Here is a 23330-nt window from a genome sequence, read left to right as displayed (position 1 = left end):
GCTGAAAAAGTGCACCTGGATTATCTGATGGGCCCTAATGTATGAAATGAGTTTGACATCCTTTCTTTCAGTTAGGCATTGTGAAACACCCATTGTCCCTCAAAGCCAAAAATAGGCCTGATAACCAAATCTGCTTGAATTGTGAGCATGTTTCATAAATTGAATTATTTGTATAATCTAGTTGTTTTACAAGGAGATTTTTACCTTGGCCCTGTTCCATCTCATTTCCTTCTTTCAAATTTTCTGTCTCTAGATATTTCAAAGCTATCAGGTTTACTGGAAAGAGGATGCCTTTCTGGTTTGTAAAGCTAAATGAACTATTGCCACAGTTCATTTTGTAGGGTATTTGGTCTCTAGAACTGCATGCAAAGCAGATGCAGTGAAAAAAGAATTCAGAGGATTTTAAAATATAAGAGCATGACAATTGTTTTGTCAGATCTGTTTTTATATTCTTAAAAAGTTTACTCATATGCTGTGTGCTTTATATTATTAAAATAGGGTTATTTATTACAATCTTAAGTAATAGCTTGTTGAAATAGATAGTCAATAGATTTAAGTTTGGCCTCTTCTTCTTTTCTTTTGTAGCCTGGCTGTTCATCCTGATAGGATCACTATTGCAACAGGTCAAGTTGCAGGGACATCCAAGGATGGGAAAGTAAGTCGCTGCTTTACTGATGTGTAATTGTTTATATTTCATAATATGTTATTAAGAAGATATATGCTGTATTCTTTTCCTATAGTAATTGGTCTTTCATTTTTGGATTGAATGAGAGCAAAACTTAATTTGAGAATCCCTATTGCATGCTATCACAGTTACCCAATTCCATTATCAAGACTGGTCAATGGTTTCTAGTTCCATGACTTGGACTGAAGGTGAATTTGGAGCTGGTCTCTGAGAGACATGGAGGGGTAAGGCTGCAAAGGAGACCTGAGAGGGTGGATGGATGTGGAGGAAAGGAGGACATTAAATTGTGTGGTGTACAGCTTCATTTTTGATCACGGCTATCAAAACTAAACTATAAAGAATGGATTTGGGTTGTTTGCTGGAAAAAAAAACCAAACAACCAAACCCTTTTACTCTTGCCATCATCTAGGCAAGATTATTTTTCTCTCTATTGCCACCGGTAAGCTTATCTATTGTAAGTTTAGTTGTAAGCTGGGACTTTATTTGAACAGAGAAAGATGAACATTGCTCCAAAGAGCTAACAAAAGGGAAAAAGAATGGGAACAAGCAGAGGCAGTAAAAACCATGAGGAAAAAGTTACTCAGCAGAGTATGCAGCTGTTGTCAAAACCAAACTATTGCAAACTTTTTGGCAGGTGCCAAAGAAGAATTTTGGGATGAAAACTGGACTGTCAATATGCTGACTACTTTGAGTGTCATGATTTAACCCCAGTCAGCAATTAAGTACACACAGCCAGTCATCTACCCCTCCACCCCTCAGTGGGATGGGGAGGAGGATTGGAAAAAGGATAAACCCTGTGGTTTAAAATAAGAACGGTTGTTGTTATTATTATTAAATTTTAATTAAATAATAGTAACAACAAGAAAGACAAAACAAAGAGAGAAATAAGACCCAAAAAAGAGAAGTAATCCACAATGCAAGGGGACATCACTCACTGACTGATGGCCAGCTCATCCCCCAGTAGCAATTGGCCTCTCCTGGCCAACTTCCCAGTTTATGTACTAGGCATGATATTCTGTGGTATGAAAAATCCCTTTGACCAGTTCAGATCAGCTGTCTGGACCGTGTTGCTTCTGGCTTCACGTGCTGCTCCTCACTGTCAGAGCATGGGAAACTGAAAAGTCCTTGACTTAGGGTAAGCACTGCTCGGCAACAGCCAAAACATCTGTGTTATCCACATTTTTCTCGTCCAAAACACAGCACTGCACCAGCTACTCGAAAGAAAATTAACTCTATCCCAAGCAAAACAAGGACAGTGAAAAAAAAAAAAGTGAAATCCCAGTTATGCAGTATAAGTTTTATATAAAGATAACATAGCTGAGTAGTGTAAACTATAAATTTTTATTATGTGTTGGGGCTTTTTTACTTACCATTCTATTTATGAAATAAAACCTAAAAGTTTGAGGTCTGTGTTTGAGTGGAATGTAGTATGTAGGTATATAAAAGCCACTTATATAACTGAGGTACTATTGCACCCTTTGGGTTTTTAAATATATTTTTATTTACGTTAAAGCGCAATTTCGGTGCTTGTGAGCCAGAGACTCCACCGGCTGCCCGGGGCCGCCCCCTGGTGGCTGTGGGCGGCATCGCGGGGCTCCCGGAGCCAAAGGCAGAGAGAGGGGAGGGAGGGAGACCCGGGGCTTTAGCAGGGACTTGATCTGGGGCCAGGATGTACATCTGGAACTTTATTTAGAAAAAACAATCTCGTTCTGATTACGCTTGTGACGAAGAGTTTGAACATAAAGTTCTTTTCCCTGGCCATTTTTATAATGTTGAAATGAATTACATTTTAGAAATTCCTGAGCTTCCTTTCACACTTTTACCTTTTACGTTTACCAGACTTATCTCAGTTTGCACAGTTTAAACTCTACCTGGGCCTACCAGTAAATCGCATGTCACAAAGTCACCAACAATTTTCAGTTCATGCTGAGTATCTCAGTGTCCATGAAATTCAGTGAACAAACTGAGATCAGTGAGATCTGACGTGCTGTACACTCTGGATAGTCAGTCCCAGTTACTGGTCCTAGGCACAGTAATCACCAAATCATTTGTAATGTATCTGTGCTTACATGGGTGACTCTAGAGAAATTCTTATAACTTTTATACCTTCAATTGTGATTTATTTTTTTTTTCAGATGCATTCTCATTTTTTTCAAATCCTGATGGATTTCTCCATCATTGTTTGAGCTGATGTTTTCTGTCTGTTTTACAGCAATTGCCACCGCACGTGCGTGTCTGGGATTCCGTAACTCTGAATACACTGCATGTCATCGGAATGGGGTTTTTTGACCGAGCTGTCACTTGCATTGCTTTTTCTAAATCTGTAAGTAAAGTAAATGAATAGTCATATTAAGACTGTTTTCTGGAAAGATCTTTGAAATCTTTCAAATTTATGTGACCAAAACGAATTTCCAAGCTATCTCTTCTCTCAGGTTCTGCTTTAGAGCAGGAAAGTTTGCAGCCCAGTTGTTTCCAACAGTTTAAGTTGCTATTAAAGTTAACAATATCTCAGCAGTCTCAGAGATTTACCATATACTTAAAATAGACTGCAATTAATTTCCTCAGTAGTTACGAAAATACTTGTGTATTTGAAATTTCAGCATTTTACTTCTCTTGAATCATCCTATTCTTTTTCTCCCTACATAAGAAATTTAATCTCTCCACACCTTTTAACCCTCTCATGGTGTCTAAAATGATTGATGAAAGACTTTAAAGAAATGGAGGCTCCCATAGGAGAATCAAAATCTTTTGCTGAAAAGCAGCAAAGGTATATGGATAAAGGATTGTAGAAAAGTAAAATCTTGTTGTTTACCTCTTGGTACCATCCTTTGAACTCTAATCTGTCAGAGAGGTAAAGGAAATACTTACATGCTGATACAGGCAGCATTTGAGTCCCATATAAAAACCTGAGCCTGTGACCTGACACGTGCAAACTGCAGAGCCCCCTGTGTACAACAGAATCTGTAAGCACTGTATGTGGTGGTGTCTGGTTGTTTTGACGACATTTTTAGATAGGAGAGGACTACCTGGTGTATTCCCTAGGCAAAATTTACTTCCGTGAAAGTTTCTACAAGCACTTGCAATCCATTGATAACTATGTTTATAGAAAGCAGAGAAAAGAGAGGTGTATTGGGAGAGCCAGTTAAGAACACAAAGGTGAAAACTTACACAGTTTGACATCACCTTTGAAGGATAAATAAAAAGGATTAGCAAGCAAATGCTCTGTAAATACCCCTCTGGAGGGAAATAGAGGACCACTATTGGCATTTGCCAGAAGAAAGCAAGTATTTAATATGTTTTCTTTGTGATTTTGGTCGCAGCTTGGCCTGTTCTGAGCATCATTTCCCATTCTGTAGCAGCACTTCTCTCACTTTAGACAGTCCTCTCTTCATGTCCTGCCTCTGCCCCACCTCGTGGGATGCTTTGGCACAGATGTTTTTGTAGTTGAGTCTGACGTGTATTGCGGGCCTGAATCATCAGGATAACAACCAATCAACCTCTTATGTAAAAAGACATACCAGAAAAATGGTACCAACAGGAGAAGGTCTAGGAAATATGATGCATGAAGAAAGAATGAAGGAATTAGGGTAATTAAGATTAGAAAGAGTGATAAACATCGTAGCTATAAAAAGATGCCCGTCGGGAATAAGTTGTTTTCTAATTCCTTACTATGTTCTCTGATTTTTATCCACTATACCAATATGAAGAATAAAATTGTTTCCTGTATTAACAGACATCTGAGAAGAAATAATTGGTTTAAATTGCAAAGAAAGAAATCCAGTATAGTTATCAGGAAAAGCTTTCTTAGTAAAACAGATAATGACATGTTGTTTGCCTTTGGAATTTCCACTACTGAATATTTGCAAAGAGATACCTACCACATTCCTGACACTTGTCTGAAGTTTACAAGAGTTCCTCTTCTAGGTCACTTTTCAGCCGTCTTTTTTTCAATGACCCTATCAATTATTATATTTTATGGAAATCTAACTACAACAGTTAAAGTGTAAATATGTGTAAATATCTCGACTTACACATAAGTATTTAATTATTTTGAGTGTGTATTTGTATGTTCCTCATGTTGTTTGGGTGGTGCTTTAATATTTCCCATGTTTTGCCTCAGAATGGAGGAAGTAGCCTGTGCTCTGTGGATGACTCCAATGACCATGTGCTTTCAGTGTGGGATTGGCAGAAAGAAGAAAAGCTGGCAGATGTCAAGGTGTTGCAATAAGATATTTTGTACTACTTGCTTGTATGTAGATCTGGTTTCTTGTAATAAAATGTCTTTCTGTATTTAACTTTTTGTGCCTTTTTAAAACTTTCACTGTATAAAAGGCAAGGAACATGAAGAAAGGGAATATTTTCTCTCTGTTGAGATTTTCCCAATAGTTTTGGATTTTTTAAGTGTTGCTGCTGTTGTCATTCTAGAATTGATTAGAAAATTCTAGGCAGCAACGATAGGAGCATGCACAGGAAAAATGTTCTAAACTAATCTTTTGCATAGAAATTCTCAATATCTGACATGATTTTTAAGGATAATCCTTTGGTTACAAAGTATTCCAGTCTATATTAGTAAATTAATAACTCAGGATTTCTCTTATATCATAAGTATCAGTTTACCTAACTAGAGAACCATGTAATATTGTTTTCTTGCCTTTGCATTTTAGATTTTGATACAATGTTTTTCTTTTTCCTTCCAAGTGCTCTAATGAGGCTGTATTTGCTGCAGATTTTCACCCTACTGATACAAATATAATAGTTACTTGTGGAAAATCACACCTTTATTTTTGGACACTAGAAGGAAATTCCCTTATTAAAAAGCAAGGATTATTTGAGGTAAAATAAAACATTTCTCTAATTTTATGTTATAGCAATGATACGGTCATACTGAAGTAAGGTTTAATAAGATTTGAGTAAATCAAAACAAGTGATCATTATTAAACTTGAAATGTTGCAGAAGCTCAGGTGGCATTCATGGTATGCCACAGAGAACTTTTCCGTGGTAAAATTTCCACATTGAAATTTTTAAATGAAATTACCCATTGTTCCTTGTATTCTTTTTCCCATATTCTTTTTGCTACATACCCCCATCCCCAACCTGTGCAAAATAAAAAAAAAAAAAAAAACAGAAAAGAAAAAGAAGAGTGTGATGGAGGAGATTTTTATTTTGTGAGAGGAAAGACCCCATAAAAATACATTTGTATGAAATTTCTTCCCTTTTCCTGTGTTCTGCTCAGACACATGCACATATGTCATTTGAATACAGATTGAGCTGGACACTATTTGGTAAATATCATTTTCATTTCAAGGTTTTGGTTTGTTCTTGAATATAGACTAAGCTGTACAGCACTTGCATTCACAACTGAGGGATGTTTGCAATGACTGCAGATAACTGCAGTGACTGGTAGTTAACTGCTTGTGGAGTCGTGGCTCCCAGGGATAGTCAGAACAACTATTTACAATGTCAGTTAATATACTTTGTGTGAAATCAGGAGGAGATGCTGAGAGAATGCATTTAAATTTTGTTACATTTTATTTTTTGTGCATTTTTAGTGGTTTTTTCTCTCTATTCTGGCTCCGGTTGGTCCTGATGATGGTTAGAGATGGAGAAGTGTGATGGCCCTAGTATAGAACAGCTCTTAGTTTGGAGAGAAAGAGGTCATACACATGGGTTGTCAGCAAGGAATATATAATGTCCTTAGAAGCTGCCAGTGATGTTTTTGTTCCCTTGCACATTTAATTGTTTTGTTGCTGTCAATGTCTTAAATGCAGGGGTTTCATTACTGAAACTTGGGCTTCTTTCCAGAGATGATTCCTTAATTCTTACACTATGGCCAAACCCTCTAATATTTTTTTTTCCTCATAGAAACTTTGGAGTTAAGAATTATAATAATAAAGCTTCTTTGAAATTTTGGCCATTTCTAAATACTCAACTACTTACTCTGCAGTAGTTGGGGGATTTGATTTATCTCAGAGCATCCCTGGCCATGTGTTACATGTTGCCAGGCCTTCTCACTCACTCTGTCCCCAGCTTGCAATTAAAGGGTGCAGGATTTGGCCCCAAACCTCAGCCGATGCATCTTTTGCCCTTGCACTGATTATTCTGTTTAGACTGTAGGAATGTGCTTAACTCATGTAGATATTTAAGTAATAATAGAGCTGTATAAGACTAAGCTAAATTAACTAAATGCATAAGTTAAAATCCATGGGTTGTGTGTTGCTGTGAGTATATATTTTTCATAACCATGCAGAAACAAGAGAAGCCAAAGTTTGTCCTGTGTGTGACCTTTTCTGAAAATGGTGATACTATTACAGGAGACTCAAGTGGAAACATTTTGGTTTGGGGGAAAGGTAAGATAAAATTTCACTGTTAACTTCCAGTTTAATATTAGACTGTGACTGTAGACTTGAGTGTAGAGCTTCATTTCAAGAATAAATTTTGTTTTATCTTGAGCTCTTTCCCAAGACCAATCCAGCAGATTGTGCCTGGATTCTTTTCTAGAAGAAGCTAGAGAATATATCTGTACCTAACTGCTAGAGCACAAAATTCTACTGAATGTGTTCCCTATTGTCAAATACCAAATCCCAGAGCTATGCCAGCATGTGGGCCTTTTACTGATGTGAGATGCCAAGAAAAGTTCTTTCTTTAATCACTGTATAGAAAGAAATATTGTTAATGCAATTGATGATCTCCAGTCTCCTATCCTGTCCCTCTCTACTGTTTGCAGAAATTATGCCTATTGACACACACTTTTTAAAAGATAACAAATAGCAGTATTTGTTTTCCTAGGCAGTCAAGCTAAAATGTATTCAGATCTAATTGAATTCCTCGGCTTTATTTCCGAAGAACAGATGGATAGGAAGAACTTTTTAAAAAGCATTTTCTAGTAAGAAGAGACCTTTTTTAAGGCAGCAGAAGGCAATGCCTGCCAGAGGGCAAACAGCAGCAACATCCTAAACGTTTACTTAGTTCCTGAGATGCCATGCATAGGAATAAAGAGAATCCCTTAAAGGAGGCCTTATTAGTAAAGGAAGAAGGGATATGGATGACAGCTTTTTCCTATTTACTCAGTGCTTTCTCCCAAGATACTGCTCAAAGGGATAAGACCCTGAAAACAATACAGTGAATCAGTTATACAGTTGAGCCTTACTGAGCTGTTTTTGTAGATTTCTTTTTCAGCCAAGGACTGTCAGCTAATTATCTCCTTGGCCACTACACTGCTGAAGACGGGGGTGGATGTGGTGCTAGTAACTTGGCTTCTCATTTATTTCCATTTCCTTTTTTCCTGTGGTAATTTAAAGCAGGGCACTTCAACACTTCCTTCTAAACTGACTTTAGAAATTGCACAGTCCCATGTCCCTGTTCTTCATTGTTGTTTTGGGCTGTCAGCAGACAAGGGAGACAGGGGCAGTGCACTGCTCAGGGGCCAGTTTGCCACCATTCTAGTAAGACTAATTTCTACCTTGACTGCAAGCACTTCTTCTGCCCTTTTTCCCAGAAATAAAAGGGAATTCTCGGTGTGCTCAAGATCTCAACTTCTCCCAGCGCTTTAGGGTTGGACAAAAATGTTTTTCTTGTTTTTCTATCTCAGTACAGTGTACTTTCTATGTCTTCACTACTTTTGACTCAGAGCTCTATGTGCAAGAGAGGGCTGCTTCCTCCAGGTCAGAGTACCCTTAGCAAAAACTTCTCTTAATAGAAATCAGTTGTGCCTGACACATTATATCCATAGATGTGGATGAAGGAAAAGGCAATTGTTTTTTCCTAACTTGCATCAGCCCCTCACTTGTGCTAAACATCAAGTTAGCCTAGCTTTGATGCAAGGTGGACATTTCAGTAATAGAATCACTAGTAATCATTTATTTGTACCTCATATATATTAATGATTCACCAAACTAGAGATACTTAATCTAATGTAGTTGATTTTGATGGTGTTGAGTCTAAGAAGCTACTCGAACAAGCCAAGTTCATCAATGAAGAAGTACAGGCTCCTCTGGAGAATGATCAACACATTCTGCCAGATATACAAGGACCTCTAACTGTGTCAGATTTTGGTACAAGTTCAGGATCTGGTGCCTGTAGAGTGTCTTTGGAGGATGAAAGTGACTGGGTTATGGGTTTTTTGCTGATAAGGTGTGTAGTGCTACTGCAGGTCAAAAGTGATTCAAATTATTTTAAACCCCCTTGAAAGTTTTAATTGAACTTATTTTACTTTGTCCTTGACCTAGACTTTTCATTTTTGAGATGAGGGGAATATATATAGTAAGATGTACTAATTCTACCTCTTCAGTGGGTCTGTGTGTTTTGGTCCAGCACCCCAAGCCCACTGTTATAATTGTTTAAATGCAATCCTTGAGAGATAATAGAGAAATGGAGAAAAAAGAAAACAGGGGGAAAGGAGCCATTAAGCTGAGTATTTCAGTAGTAATGCCTTTTTTCTTCTATTCAGGTACCAACAGAATAAGCCATGCAGTTCAAGGTGCACACGAGGGTGGAATCTTTGCACTGTGTATGCTGCGAGATGGCACGTTGGTATCAGGAGGTGGGAAAGACCGAAAGCTGATATCTTGGAATGGAAACTACCAAAAAATTCACAAAACTGAGGTGATATTGCCTATCTTAAAATTACTCTGCTACTTAAAATGAAATTCTCTTGTCCTCTGAGAAGTGTTTTTAATAAATGATTTTTCTTATGGATATGTGTTCTATGGGAAAGCAAATCAATGGTAAAATACAACATTTTCATATGCTGAGTTGGAAGGATCCCATCAGGATCAGCGAGTCCAACTCCTGGCCATGCACAGGACACCTCAAGTTTTCAGTCCTCAGGTCATTCTTGGGATTCCCTATTCATTAACACAAAATTTCTTTTCTAAGTTCTATGGTAACTGGAAAACAAGTCTTTTGTTCATATCTTCCTGTATTATTTCCTCCTTTCTTTGCATTTAATAATGTGAGGTAATGTTTAACTTCAGAGTTTTGTACTTTCCTCTTTCCCAAAATGATGTGACGATTTTTTGAGGGTTTTAATACTTAAAGGTTTTCATTAATTTCTTGGTTGATGTTTTTGTTGTTTAAATGTAATTTAAACAAAATTTGAAAATTACTCCAGCTGCTATGCAGGAACTTAAAAGATTAAAGCAGAATTTGTTTGGACAGAACTACTTTGGCTGTTTACACACTGAATGTAAGAGAAGAATCAACAGAAAAGTTTGAGGAGGGGCTTCAACTCTATTATATAAAAATAAATAATAATACTATATAGTAATATTTAATGTTGCAAATTTATATGCAACTGGAATGGCATGTCTGCTTTTGTAATTCAGCTTTTAACACAGCACAAGGGACGTGCTTGTTGTGCTGTTTCTAACTGTGGTATCTCTTATTTGTTTATATTCTGGTATTCCTTTTAATTTTACATCTTCCCTTGAACTTTATTTTAGAGATTTGCACTGGCTCTTTCAGAACCCTAGGCTGCAGTTAAAGAAACATTCATTGCAAGAAAATGCTCTGAGTAGAAATGCTTAGTCTGGTATCACAGCTGCAATTAAATACTATTGAATTAACACAGCATGAAGGAACTTTTTGTGTTTCTTGCAATACTTGGTTTATCTGAGTATTCTATAGATAAGAATGTCTTGTCTTGCAGTGTTATGGAAGTTACTGAGCTGATGCAAGTTTTTATAAAATTTTGCAAGACAGGCGCATGTATTAATTTGTTTCATTTCTTCACTGTGCAATATTAAAACACATTTACTAGGCCTTTACTAGTCTTTAAAACTGCAATACCTAACAAATTGCCTGACTAATCTATCCTTTTGTCTGTTACAACCACAGATACCAGAGCAGTTTGGTCCAATAAGAACAGTAGCAGAGGGAAAAGGGGACGTTGTATTAATAGGAACCACCAGAAACTTCGTCCTACAGGGCACACTGTCAGGAGACTTTTTCCCAATTACCCAGGTAAGCTGGGTTTCCTTACAGGAACACTTTAAACTGTGTAAGAGCAGCAAATATCCTGCTTCAAGTTAATTTTCATAAATATGCATCTATTTGATTTATTATTACAATACTTTTGGCAATAAGAATCATTATAAATATGTATGTATCTAGAGCTAACATATTTTTGGAATGTTTTAATATATAGTTTGGTCATTTTAATACTGTTTATACATATGGACTGTCCTTCTTGTCTAACAACATCTCTGCTTGCTTAGGGTCACACTGATGAGCTCTGGGGACTTGCAGTCCATTCCTCTAAGCCTCAGTTCTTCACGTGTGGACATGACAAACACATTACACTCTGGGATGCAACCACTCACCATCCTATCTGGGACAAGATTATAGAGGTATAAATCTATTAAATACAGCTTTTCTGTTACAGAAATTCTCTAGTCATTTTGTTTTTTCTTAAGATTATTGTTTAAAAATACCTTAAAATAATAACTTGAGGGGCAAAAATCATTTCATGTTAACCTATTTTTGTCATAGAGATCAATGTAAAAGCTTTTTAATGTAGCTATTCTGAGTACAAGTTAGATTAAATGCACTGTTTGAACCTCTAGTTTATTCAATTAAATATCAGCATTTGCTATGAAATCATACTTTAAAAAAACTAGGAAATTTTCCTTTCTGGAATGCTGCACTGGTTTTGAAGCTGTGCAGATTCAGAAATCCTGGATCTCAGCAATTCTCTGAAAGTTTCTTTAGAGTTGGTAATCCTTTTAAATTAGTCACTTGCTTATAATTAATGATAATATCCTTTCCACCTAGCCTCTAGGGCTAATAATTATCAATTACTGAAAATATCAACAGGTTTACTGAAACAGCTACAATGTGGTACTGTTTTAAAATACAGATAATTAAGGACACAAGCATTTCCATGAGATGGATCACTGCACTGGGATTTTTGCTTACATTTTAAAATTTTGTTATAATGGTATGAGGGGGAAAAAAAGCTATACTGGTATTTTCTGCTATAGCCTGAAAAGTTCTTTGTAACTGGACAAGTATTAGAAAGAAAATGCTTACCTTTTTTTTAGATATATGTTGAAATTGCAAGAAAAACGCTGGAATTTTAACAAGTAAAATGTTTTAAAATTGCACATCCAAATAAAAAACCCACTTCATGCCCTTAATCTCCCACTGAGCTGCAGCTTGGCAGGTTCTTGGAAAAGGTATTGGTGTGTGTAGGAGTTAGGCTTTACTCCTCCTGCAAAGTGTCACATACCTTTGTTGAATAAGGGACTTGGTTGTCCTTCAGACTGTAGGTAAACTGCGGCTTTGGTGCTTAATTCTAAGGTGAGCTCTGGTTTAAGAAGTAAATTTTATCTTACTTCTTTGTGACTTGTTGAGAAGCTGCCATTGCCAATATTGTTGTTATGAAATCACTTGCCAATTTTTTTCTAGATAGTACAGAAAAGAAAGCAGTGGCCTTGTATAGAGGGAAAAGAAGTTAATTGGATAATATTTCATTCAGTTAAAAATGCTTTTTTACCCCTCAAGTTTATTTTGAAAGAAAAAAAACAACCCCTAAAAATCAACAAGATAGTTTAACCATGTTCCAGAGGCAGATAATTGAATTGTATTTTTGTTATAACTTGATAACTTGGGCTGGTAAAAAAGTCTGCTTCTTTCTGAAACATTTCAGGATCCAGCACAGTCTTCAGGTTTTCATCCTTCAGCATCTGTTGTTGCAGTAGGGACGCTGACTGGAAGGTAAGAAGTGCAGAGCTACCCCTTGGGCACCAACAAACACTGATTTTTCCAGCTCACCAAGTTCATGTTCTGGCTTTGCAGATGTATGCAATGACACATCTTCATTCCCTACGGACTTCAGTTCAGTGTCACAGTGAAATTTATTTGTATTGCCTTAGTGCCTAGAAACCTTAGGTTTGGGCCAGCACCCTGTGTTTCCTGAGAGTTGCACAAACAGAGAGATGGTTTCTGCCCTGGGAGAGACACAGTGTAAGATCAGTGGGAGGAGGACATTTAGAGAGGGGAGGAAGGTTAGCTGTGAGACCAGGGATGGGAAGTACTGTCACCATACCAGTGACTTTATGTTAAATCTTTGTGTCCACTGGGAAAAAGGAGAGGCTAAAGGAGGAGTCTGATAGAGTGGGTTAACTCTGCAGATGTGGAGAGAGATTTCCTCCAAGGCCTTTAGGGCTGCATGGAGAAAATCACAGAGAAAAATTTTGTGTGTTGGAAAATGTAGCAAGTGGTTCATGATCCCTAATGCAGCGACAGCCAGAGGCTTTAAAAAAACTAGCGGATGTTCCATTGTGCTAGACATAGTGTAAAAATGCACATTAAGAGACCTGTTCTGTATGAAGAGTGTGAGGGATAAACAAGGCAGAGGAAACTGAGATGCAGGAGAGTATTTTAGACAGCAGGTTGAGCCCTTGGTGACATCAGTGGCAGCTGCTGGGTTTATCTGTGGTTGTCTCTCATAGGAGGGACTGCCTTTGCCTGACTTCTCCTTCTCCTTTAATGTCACTTGAGGGCAGACTTGGCTGTTAGGACTGAGAACAGTTCCAGTTCACTGAGGACATATAGGAAGCTTGTAGGTTATGAAGCAAGCTTATTTCAGATTTTATATAAGCCCTAATTAAAGGACTTGATTTTGTTACTGAATGTACTTTATTTACTAAATTAAGTAAAATAAAAGGAGAAGCTTTGAGAAGAATCTTCTCTTTGTCTTTAGTAATCTGATGCAATTATTGAATTGCAAATTTTATCTTTGTCCTTTCTACATGTTTCCACAACCTAATTTTTGGTTCATTAAAAATAATTAATTAAATTAAACTTAAAAAAAAAAATAATTAATTAACTTTAAAATAAATAAATTCATCTCTTTTATCGGAAGAGAATGATCCTGATGCTTGTTTGTGTTTTCCCTTGCTCTAGGATTTAATGCAGGCATCAATTTGAACATCAGCATAGCATAGAGGAAGGTCTTTAAAGGAGAAGGGACATAACAAGCAATGCTTATATGCATGACATATTAAAACACACTGAAATCTGAAGAACAATATTGGGGTCAATGCCCAAACATTTTTATGATTAAAAAAGATGTGAAAGAAACTATCCTTGTGTTAAAGTAAAAATAGACCAAACTGAGTAGCAGTTGCTGGTTTTCTCTTCTTGGTATAAGACTTATGCTATTTTGACAGAGGAAAAGTTGGTCAAGATTACAGTAGATTTAAATTCCTTATGGAGTGATTTATTGGCCTCTTTCTGTGTTTACAACAGGTGGTTTGTGTTTGACACAGAAACAAAAGACTTGGTCACTGTACACACAGATGGAAACGAACAGCTGTCTGTAATGCGTTACTCACCAGGTTTGAGAGCATTTATTTACTGGGCAAAACAAAGGCGTTGAATTGTTTTATTAAACTAAGGGTTGGTTTGTTTTCATGTTTGCCATACTGAAGTTGAAAATAAGTGAAACGTGAAACATTGGCAGGACTTTATGGCTGGTTTTGTTTTCCCTCCCTCCCCAACATATTCAATATGGTTTCACTGTGAAGAAGAGAAAAAGATTTAACTCTGCAGGTTGTTGCAATTAGGTTACCCTAAATGGACTATAGCTACTTCCAGAAGTGCTATGTGTTGTTAACAGTAATACTTGTTAGTATAAATTTTCTGGTTTGTAGTCTTGATAGATACATCAATATGCAACTGAAAAATTAAAAATATAATTTTTCATTTATTAATTTTTCATTATCAAGGCCTTTAAGAACAGTTCCTCTTGTTTGTGACATACAAACGTTTCAAAATTAGCCTAAGTTCTTTCTTACAGAAATAATTGCAGTTTCACTTTTGTGTTTATAGATGGAAACTTCTTGGCAATAGGTTCCCATGACAACTGTATTTATATATATGGTGTAAGTGAAAATGGAAGAAAGTACACTAGAATTGGCAAATGTTCAGTAAGTAACCTTTTTTCTCCTAGTTCAGTATCAATACCCGAAGTGTATTTTGTAGCACTGTTAGTACTGTCACATTGTGGTACACTGTTAATGTGCAGTTAATACAATACTTTTTCTCATTGTAGGGTCATTCCAGCTTCATTACTCATCTGGATTGGTCTGTTAATTCACAATATCTTGTGTCTAATTCAGGAGACTATGAAATCTTATACTGTGAGTAAGAATTTAATTTAGTCCTTTTTTGCAAAGTTCAGGCAATCTAAGACAGATTTAAAATTTAAATGAGACCATATAACTGCCAAGATCAACCATATGTTTTAATTCATCTGGTGTAATCAGAAATCTATACAATTTGAGAATAAAATTGTTGTTATGTGGGTTTTATGTGGTTTATGGTTTTTTTTTTTTTTCTTTTGTAGGGATCCCCTCTGCTTGTAAACAAGTTGTGAGTGTGGAAACAACTAGGGATATAGAATGGGCCACTTACACCTGTACTTTAGGATTCCATGTTTTTGGTAAGCATATTTCCTCTTACAAGCTCTTACCATTCTTCTTATTAACAAACACATGGAATGCCAACTTTTGCTTATGAAACATGACTATTCATAATTCAGGGAAAAATACAGAACTTCTGTTATGCCATTTTTATTACAATCTGTCTTCTTATTTCAATCCAAAAAGACTCTGATTTAATATTCCTGCTAGCTTCAAGTACAAATATCATATTACAACATAAGTGGCAGATAAGGAAAAAACCACACACTGCCCTTTCTGTCACAGTAGAGCAGCTTCTCATCATTTTAAATTTAAAGTACCAGTTCTGTGAAATTGTCATGTATTTAGGCAGTTACTGGGTTGAATCCCCTTACCAGCACTGGTTTCATTTGCTCTGGTTACTGTGCAAACACAAAATCAATGATAGTCTCCCTCATTAAGAATTTATCATGTATTGTGATACAGTCTGTAGCAATTAAATTGAGTGAAAGAAATTAAAAAAGAAAAATCTAACAAAAAATCCAATGGTTTGTTTCTGTGAGACTTCTTTTTTGCCAGTTTTGAAGGATCCACTTTCCCCAGTGTAGTCTGAAGCTTTTTTCTCATTCTACAATGTGGGCAGAACTGGACAGATGGTTACAAACACTGACTATGAGAAGCTTCAAGTTCTTGAGTCCTCAAGAGGTAATAGGAAGCCATGGTAGAAGTTCAGAGAAGAGTCTGGTTTAACATAAGTGTAAACAAGGAATATTTGCACCTGTTTCAAGTAGAATAGATTGCAGTGATGTGTTTGCAGGCAGCCAGAAAGGGCATGTTTTCAATGCCTGAAGATGCTATGGCAGTAGCAGTATGCTGGGAAAACATGTTCAGATTTTCTGTCATTTAGCTGACAAGCAGTGCTTGGATATCATTTGGATATCACAGCATACGGATTTAGTAAAAGCAGGAAATCCTGGAAGATTGGCTGCATGTTGACATAATGTATTTTTTATTTAAGGGATAGAGGCCCTTATGGAACTATTAAAATATTTCTGGGGTTTGAGTACACCCTACATACAGTTAGAGACCTACAAAGTCTTTGCATTTACCATCACAAGTTCAGACACTCTGAGATACTAAATACTTTGTGTGAGGGTTCCTTACTTTTTAATTCAGATTCCTGCAAAATACAGTGCTATTAGAATCTGGGGCTGCTTTTTAAAGAAAGTCAGAGAAGAGAGGCATGTCACACTTGAGAGGGATTCTCCCCATGCCTTGCAACAAATCGGCTTTTTCAGGCAGACCATGGGACAAAATAATCTACTGAGGGGGGAGGAGAGATGACACTGCTAAAGCTGGTGTTACAAAACCCAATGCTTTTTAAAATATTTCTTTAATAAAAGACTTACTACAATTTGATGACAAACCCACTTAATGCCTACTGCTTTCAGTAAGGAAGGAGTAGTTTGGAAAGTTGAAATAAGTCAGGTATTTTCAAAGTATTTGAGTGTGATGAACCTTGTTGTATCTGTAAAAACAACTGGTTAATATCAACTTGAGATCATTAGTACTTATTCAACACTTCAGAGAGAACAGGCAACGTACTGAAAAACTGGAGAATGAATGCAATATCTGCAGGATCATATATAAACCTTCAGAGCCCATATGGAGAGGCTAAAGTGCAAAGTGAGTGGCTAGAAGAAGCACATAGATTATGAGTTGTAAACCAGTTCTTTTTTATCAGAAGTCCATCAGTACTTTGGGGCCTCAGAGCAGCCAGATAGAACAGTCTTCACATGCTGGACACAAAAGCAGCAATTACAGCATCCAAGATGTCAGGCTTCTAGTGTATTGATTTTTCAGTAGCTATGGCTGACTGAAACTAGGGCTATTTTCTCTCTCTAGTAGAACCACATAAAAATCCCAAGCTATGCTTAGCACCCGCAGATGAGTGTAACCAGTGCAGGGGGGAAATGAACACTGGTCCACTGAACACCTGTCTTTGAGCATGGGAACAGATTAGTCAGTCTGGAAGTGTTTAGAGATGACTCATCTGAAAGTCAATAGCATGTAAAGAACTGTGCTTGAGGGAGGATGTTTTGGTGATACAAACACATAAATGTGAAGGAGCAAAGGCTTTAAAACACTTACTGATCTATAAGGTCTTTCAAGAGCCATGTGCTGCTCGATACACAAGTGAGGTATCAGTTCATAGCACATGCCTAGTTTTGAAAAAAGCACTGTTTGAGGTAAAGGACAGGAACAGAAGAAATCTAAGATACTGTACAAAGCCTGACAACATTGCAAGCAAAGCAGAGCTCAGACTGGTTGGGTTCAAAACTAACTAGAACACTGTAAATTGAATATTATGTTTGTTTGAATATATTTATTAATAGCATGCATGATAAATCAGCATGTAAAGTTTGTAGGTGGTGCAAAGCTGCAGGATTAGGAAGTTGTCTTGAGAAACAGAGGAGTGTTATGAACAAAGGAAGGAATTCAATAGGGTCTAAGAGGAGGCTCCCTACTAGAATGGCAGAACCCAGTTGTACAAATGCAAAACAGATGACAGCAGATCTGCACAGAAAGATTAGATTACTCTTGCATACAAACTGAACATGAGTCAAGAGCATTATGCCGTTGTAGGAAAGGCAGATATATTAGTGGGATGTGTAATGACAAGGATACCATGCAAAATGTGAAACAATCATCCGTTTATCAGTATCAGCTTCAGTCACAGCTGGAATGGCTGCTTCTGGTTTTTGCACATTGGACCAACAGATAATGTGCTGACTAGCAAGAATAATTAATTATCCATCTAAATATTGTTCTGGGAGAAGAGACGTTATGAATGAATTTTGGAGAAGAGGAGGAAAAAATAACATGGCATCAGTCTTCAAAAGAGAGAAATGAAATGGCCTCTTTTACAGATCTGCAGAGGATGGGAAAAAATAAGGACTACGTTTTCAGAAAGGGGGATCTAATTTGCATATTCATAAAAACTGATAGTGAGGCACTGGGCTGAATTTTGAAAGAACCAAGAGATTCAAAGAAAAACCCTGCTATTATCCTTTCCCCATTTCAAAATGCCAGTCTTGTTTCTTTACCCATTTCCTTCAGGGGCTATTTCCAGCTTGTCATAGTGACCTCTTGGGAAGACTCCTGCCTCTTTTCAGCTAGCATTTGATATTCATATGGCCTCCTTCTTGTCAAATAAAATACTTTAAAAAGCTTTTCTGTGTCTCTTTGTTCTGCATATTCATAATTCCATGAGTAGCAATTATCACATTTCTTTGCGGCTTCCATTTCTTTGGGCCTCTTTTACTATCCCTGATCTAGCAACATGGTGTTTCCACACACATCAGGAAAGTTAAGAGCAGTCTACAAAGCAGACTTTGCATTTTATTCACAGCAATTTGTAATTCCTTGTAAAGGAATTCCTTGTAAAGACATGGATTCACTTCCTCTTGGTGAATTGCTGTGCAGTGATCCAAAGGCTGTATTTGGGAAGAATCCCAGTGATTGAAGGACAGCTGTTCCCACAGTGCATGGCAAATGCCTGCTGTGGCCTTAGAAGTATCCCAAAGAAGGAGGAACTGGAGTGTGCCTCAGGAGTTCTTAGGAGAGTAGCAACTCTCTCACTCTGACCTGCAGCAGCACCAGAGGAGGAGGATGCACTGGTGGGCAGGGCTGCAGGGGCACAGGGACAGACATTGAAAATCACAGAGCCAAGACATGGCAGGGGTTTTGCGAAGTGATGATGGCAGAACACACAGTATAACTCAAGATGTCAGTGGTCTCTGAAAGCTTGGTGCCCTTTATGTTGAGTAGGGATTAGATTAAATCTAAATTAGAAAATCATAACCAAAAAGAGCCTGCAGTACTGCCTACAAAATCCTGAAAGTTCAATAACTGGGTGGATTTTAGTAAAATTTTAATTTATACAGGCAAATATTCAGAGGCTTTAAAGATGTGGTGCACAGATTTGGTCTCTGCACTGTTGACCTTACAGTTTGATTTTAGGACACTACTTCTGCAAGAATAGCAAAGAGTACAATATGTGGGGAAAGAAGAGAAGTATTACAGTAGAACAAAAGCAATTAAAAACCTTATAGTAGGTTCAGTTCCTTTTCAAGGGTTATTATTAATTAAAAATAATAATTTAAACTATATAATGTCTTTTTCTTAGACTTTAGTAATATGAAGAAATTTCTTTCAGATCATACTCTGGTCTAAAAAACATACCCATGTAATATGAAAAAGTGTGTTAACTCATACATAAGGAGAAGGAAAAATAAAAACAGTAACTTTACTTTTCCACATAACCATATGAAAATTCTTTCAGGCTCAGATACATGACTGTAGTTCAGCAGAATGTGTCTTCTCAGAGCGAAAAGCACTTTGCTGACTGGAGGGAATAAAGCATTTTTTTATGTGCTTGATTACCCATTAGGATCTGGACTTTAGCTGGTATGGCAATACACATTTTGACTCAGATGCAGTTATTTCTATAAGTTTTTCTTCTCTTTAAACAATTCATCCTTTATTAATACTTTAACAGAAACTTAGGCTGTCACTATTTCCATTATAAAAGGTTTTAATTAGTCTCTCTGTGTTTCAGGTGTATGGCCTGAAGGTTCAGATGGTACAGATATCAACGCTGTCTGTCGATCCCATGGGAGAAAACTGCTATCAACAGGAGATGACTTTGGCAAAGTACATCTCTTCTCATATCCATGCTCACAGTTTAGGGTAAGATATTTCCCAAAAATTTACTCTTGTAGTTTGCAAAAGTGCATTAAATGTTGTCTTCCTATGAACAAAAAAACCCAAACCTAAACAAATCGAAACAGAAAGAATGGGAGTATTTGTACCTCTAATGAATTTATTTAAGGTTGATTGAGACAGCATTTCAATTTAAAAGTTAATTTAATATTTAAATACTCTGAGAAAATGATGTGATGCCTTGGTTTCATTATTGCATGAATGTTTTAACAAGATGCTTTTATGACAGCTGTTATTGTCACTAATGTTTTCTAGGCTCCAAGCCATGTGTATGGTGGACACAGTAGTCATGTAACTAATGTAGATTTTCTCTGTGAAGACACCCATCTCATCTCCACAGGAGGAAAGGACACAAGTATTATGCAGTGGCGAGTCATTTAAAGGAAACATCAGCATGAACATACACAGTTGAGTCGACCATGCACAGAACTTATGTATAAACTGTATATTTAAAACTTAACAGTATGTTTGCAGTTTAGCCTGGTCACTGTGATTTTTGTTTAAAAAATTCTTACAAACCTCAGGAAAATTAAGCCCTGTGCTGGTTACCTTACTCAGTCTAGTATTTTTTTTTCATTGTGTCACACCTTAAGATTGATCGTTCTCTGTTGTACAATATACAATGCAGTACAAGTTTATTATAAGAAATGTGGCTTGACAGTTTGCAATACAGTGGTATCAGCAAAATGTGACTATCTTAAATGTTTTCTATAAACACTGCTAAACTGGTCACAAAAATGCCTTTCAAAGACTGTATATATGTGCTTATTCGTTTCACTATCTACACTTTGTACTATATATCTACTTATTTAGAAAAATCTATGACAGTGTCAAGGTACTGAACTGTTTCTGCTGGAGGCTGATGAATAGATACAAAAAGTATAAACTGCAATGTAAGATGCAAAAATTAGTGTTCTAGACCTGAAAATGTGAATGCTGGTAAATTTGAATTCTCTTGAGAACAGCACACCGTGGGCATCGTCCATGAGGAGTTGTGTTCCTTTTCCAGTGAATCAGCAGGCTTTGTCCCAGTTTGACCTGAATTTCTCAGCAGGGCTTACAGATGCCTGTGTGGTTCAGGTAGTGCATACGAGTTTAATAAAAGATTAAAAATCTTTTTACTTGTATATGAAAAATTTCTTTTTGAAAATGAACCAATAAAGCTTGGCCACATCCCCATTATTGGCTCATATATTTAACTAATATGTATATTAATCAGCATGATGCTATATTGTACATGTATAAGATTTTAGCAGTTCATAACAAATGGTAAGGCCATCTAGCTTTACTTTTTTATGCTTATGGATATTGTATATTTGTATTTTAAGACCAAGTAGACCAAGTCTAAAGATATCTTTTTAAGTGTACCATAAACCTGCAGAGGGTAAAGGAAGACTTGGAAGCCTACATGAAATATTAATGTGTAACTTCTGGCCCCTGTGTTTTGTGCATGGATGGGTATTTATAGTATGAAATAAGATTGTGTTTTGCAATGAAGTAACAGTGGAGGTGGTATAAAATGGTTAAGAAGGCCTTATCAATGTTGATTGTGACACAGATTGAAATGTATTGTTTACTATGACGAATGTATCTGAAAAATTTTAAAAGAGGAGTTCTAAGTGGACTTGAAAAAGGTAATATTAAAATTTTGCTTGTAACAGACAGTAAATGTTAATTCTCGGAACTCTAAAGCACTGGTTGTTTAGAGTGATTTAAATGAAATTGAATCAATAAATTTTGAAACTTTTTTATTACATCTCCAACCTCCTACACTGAAAGTGCAGGACACCAATAAACATGTATTAAAGTGAATTCTCAATGCATTCTTCCTGTTTAGCAAGGTGTCTTTGTTTAAGCATGATACAAAAGAGACAGGCTTTTAGTTAACAACACACATTTGTGATTTCTCAATTCGCGATGCATTTGAAAATATTCAGCAGTAAAATCTAGATTTTGGGACACATAACTTTATGTGTGCCCATGACCTTGGGGACATAGTGACAATGCATACCTAGAGAGTGAAACTCCAGCTTTGCAGCAAGGAAGGATACACCACATGCTCTCACCTACAAACTGCCTCGGTTCTGCCTCCCAGGACACATCTCCTGTTTCTGAGTATTCAGCTGGTGGAATGTTGTTCCACTGCTCAGAGTTATGCTCATGACAAGAGCTCCTGACAATTTCTGTGTTTTTAATTTTTTTTTATTTGCTTTTGCAAATGGGGTGTTTTTAGGTTTTCTGCTTTTGGAACTTTAGGTGATTTGTCATTACTTGCAGCAGAGAAAACAAGAGTTGCAAATTGGCTTGGCTCATTCCCTTTTCATCCTTCTCACATGGTGCTACTCTTGGGATATAGTAAAGCATTTGTGATCCCTTTCTTCATTTTAAACTGTTATCCTTTAGAAGAAATAGATGAGGAATACTGCAAGTTCATCCCTAGGGTTACTGATCAAAGGGCTTTTCAACAGTCCCATCCCATCTGTGCCTCTGCTGCTCCTCTGTTTCTAACTTTTGCTGTTAAATGTGTCTTTGTTCCTCTATGAAAACCTGATAAACGTATTAGCGGAATTGGCAAATGGTGGGTAATGTCTTAAGCCAAATATCCGTTTGATGACTGTTAAAGTGATTCTCCTTTCTTTATCCAGGAAACTCTACACAATTTTGTCATTGTTATAGCTAAGCTTCAGCTCTCCTCCCTTCCATCCTTGTTCCTTTGTTCTTGCATTTATTTGTTTTCTCAGGAGTGTCCTCTTTTTCACTTTAAAAAGAAAAGAGAACAAAATAAAATAAAGAAAGAGTTATGCCTGAAGTCTGTGTATTTTATTTTCTCAGAAACACCTGAATTCTTTACCTGACACTCTGTCTGCAGTAGCTCTCTTTTCCTGCCCTAGCATGGAGCGTAAGGCTGGTCTAAAGTCCATGGCTGAAGACACACCTGGGCTTCTGCTTCTGTCCATTCCCTCCCCTCATCCTGGCTGCAGCAGGTGCAGCAGGTTGCTCAAAGAAGAGACTCGTCTCTTCATGTCTTTTGTGTATTGCTACTGTCTGCCAAGCATTCAGATACTTCCCTTCAACTTCCTTTGGTTTCAGTTCCCTTCTCTTGCTTTTTTTCCCTTCATTTCTGGCATTACTCTTCACCTTCCAGCACTGCATCCATGACTGGCACATGCTGCTGCCCTTACCTGTTCATAAAGCCAGTGGCCCTGGCTACTCTCTGATAGTTTTGGGGCTGTGTTCCTGGTTTCTTATTGTTTCTCTGTTCACACTTCTTCTGTGACTTGTGCTTTGGGATGTCAGTGAGTGCCTCTGTTTTTAGCCCTTTCTCCCTGCCCTGCCACCTCCTTGTGTGGGGACACTGAGGGGACCCGCACTCTTCTTGTCGTTTCTCAATTGTCTCTGTTTGTCTGTGGCAGCCTGTAATTTGTACCATATACTTAGATTTGGAAATATTTTT

At 37.0% G+C, this 23330-nt stretch overlaps 1 protein-coding gene across 7 annotated transcripts in view; it reads left to right on the top strand.

Annotated features, from left to right (window-relative positions):
• Positions 1-22685, top strand: part of EML1 (EMAP like 1) — a 120567-nt gene extending 97882 nt beyond the window's left edge. For all 7 annotated transcript variants that reach the window (XM_083864524.1, XM_083864525.1, XM_083864523.1 and 4 more), the window contains 15 exons: positions 586-655; positions 2898-3008; positions 4806-4901; positions 5384-5518; positions 6934-7033; positions 9133-9287; positions 10521-10646; positions 10901-11032; positions 12334-12401; positions 13938-14026; positions 14520-14617; positions 14743-14830; positions 15037-15132; positions 19713-19843; positions 20132-22685. In XM_083864524.1, coding sequence (XP_083720650.1) covers positions 586-655; positions 2898-3008; positions 4806-4901; positions 5384-5518; positions 6934-7033; positions 9133-9287; positions 10521-10646; positions 10901-11032; positions 12334-12401; positions 13938-14026; positions 14520-14617; positions 14743-14830; positions 15037-15132; positions 19713-19843; positions 20132-20257 — 1621 coding nt within the window. In that variant the 3' untranslated portion in view covers positions 20258-22685. The remainder of the gene's footprint in view (positions 1-585; positions 656-2897; positions 3009-4805; positions 4902-5383; positions 5519-6933; positions 7034-9132; positions 9288-10520; positions 10647-10900; positions 11033-12333; positions 12402-13937; positions 14027-14519; positions 14618-14742; positions 14831-15036; positions 15133-19712; positions 19844-20131) is intronic.
• Positions 22686-23330: the final 645 nt, after the last annotated feature.

Source organism: Zosterops lateralis (assembly GCF_965231275.1).
Source record: "Zosterops lateralis genome assembly, chromosome: 6".
In the NCBI taxonomy this organism is placed as follows: domain Eukaryota; kingdom Metazoa; phylum Chordata; class Aves; order Passeriformes; family Zosteropidae; genus Zosterops; species Zosterops lateralis.
Note: the sequence above shows the minus strand (reverse complement) of the source record. Positions and strands in the feature narration are given on the sequence as shown.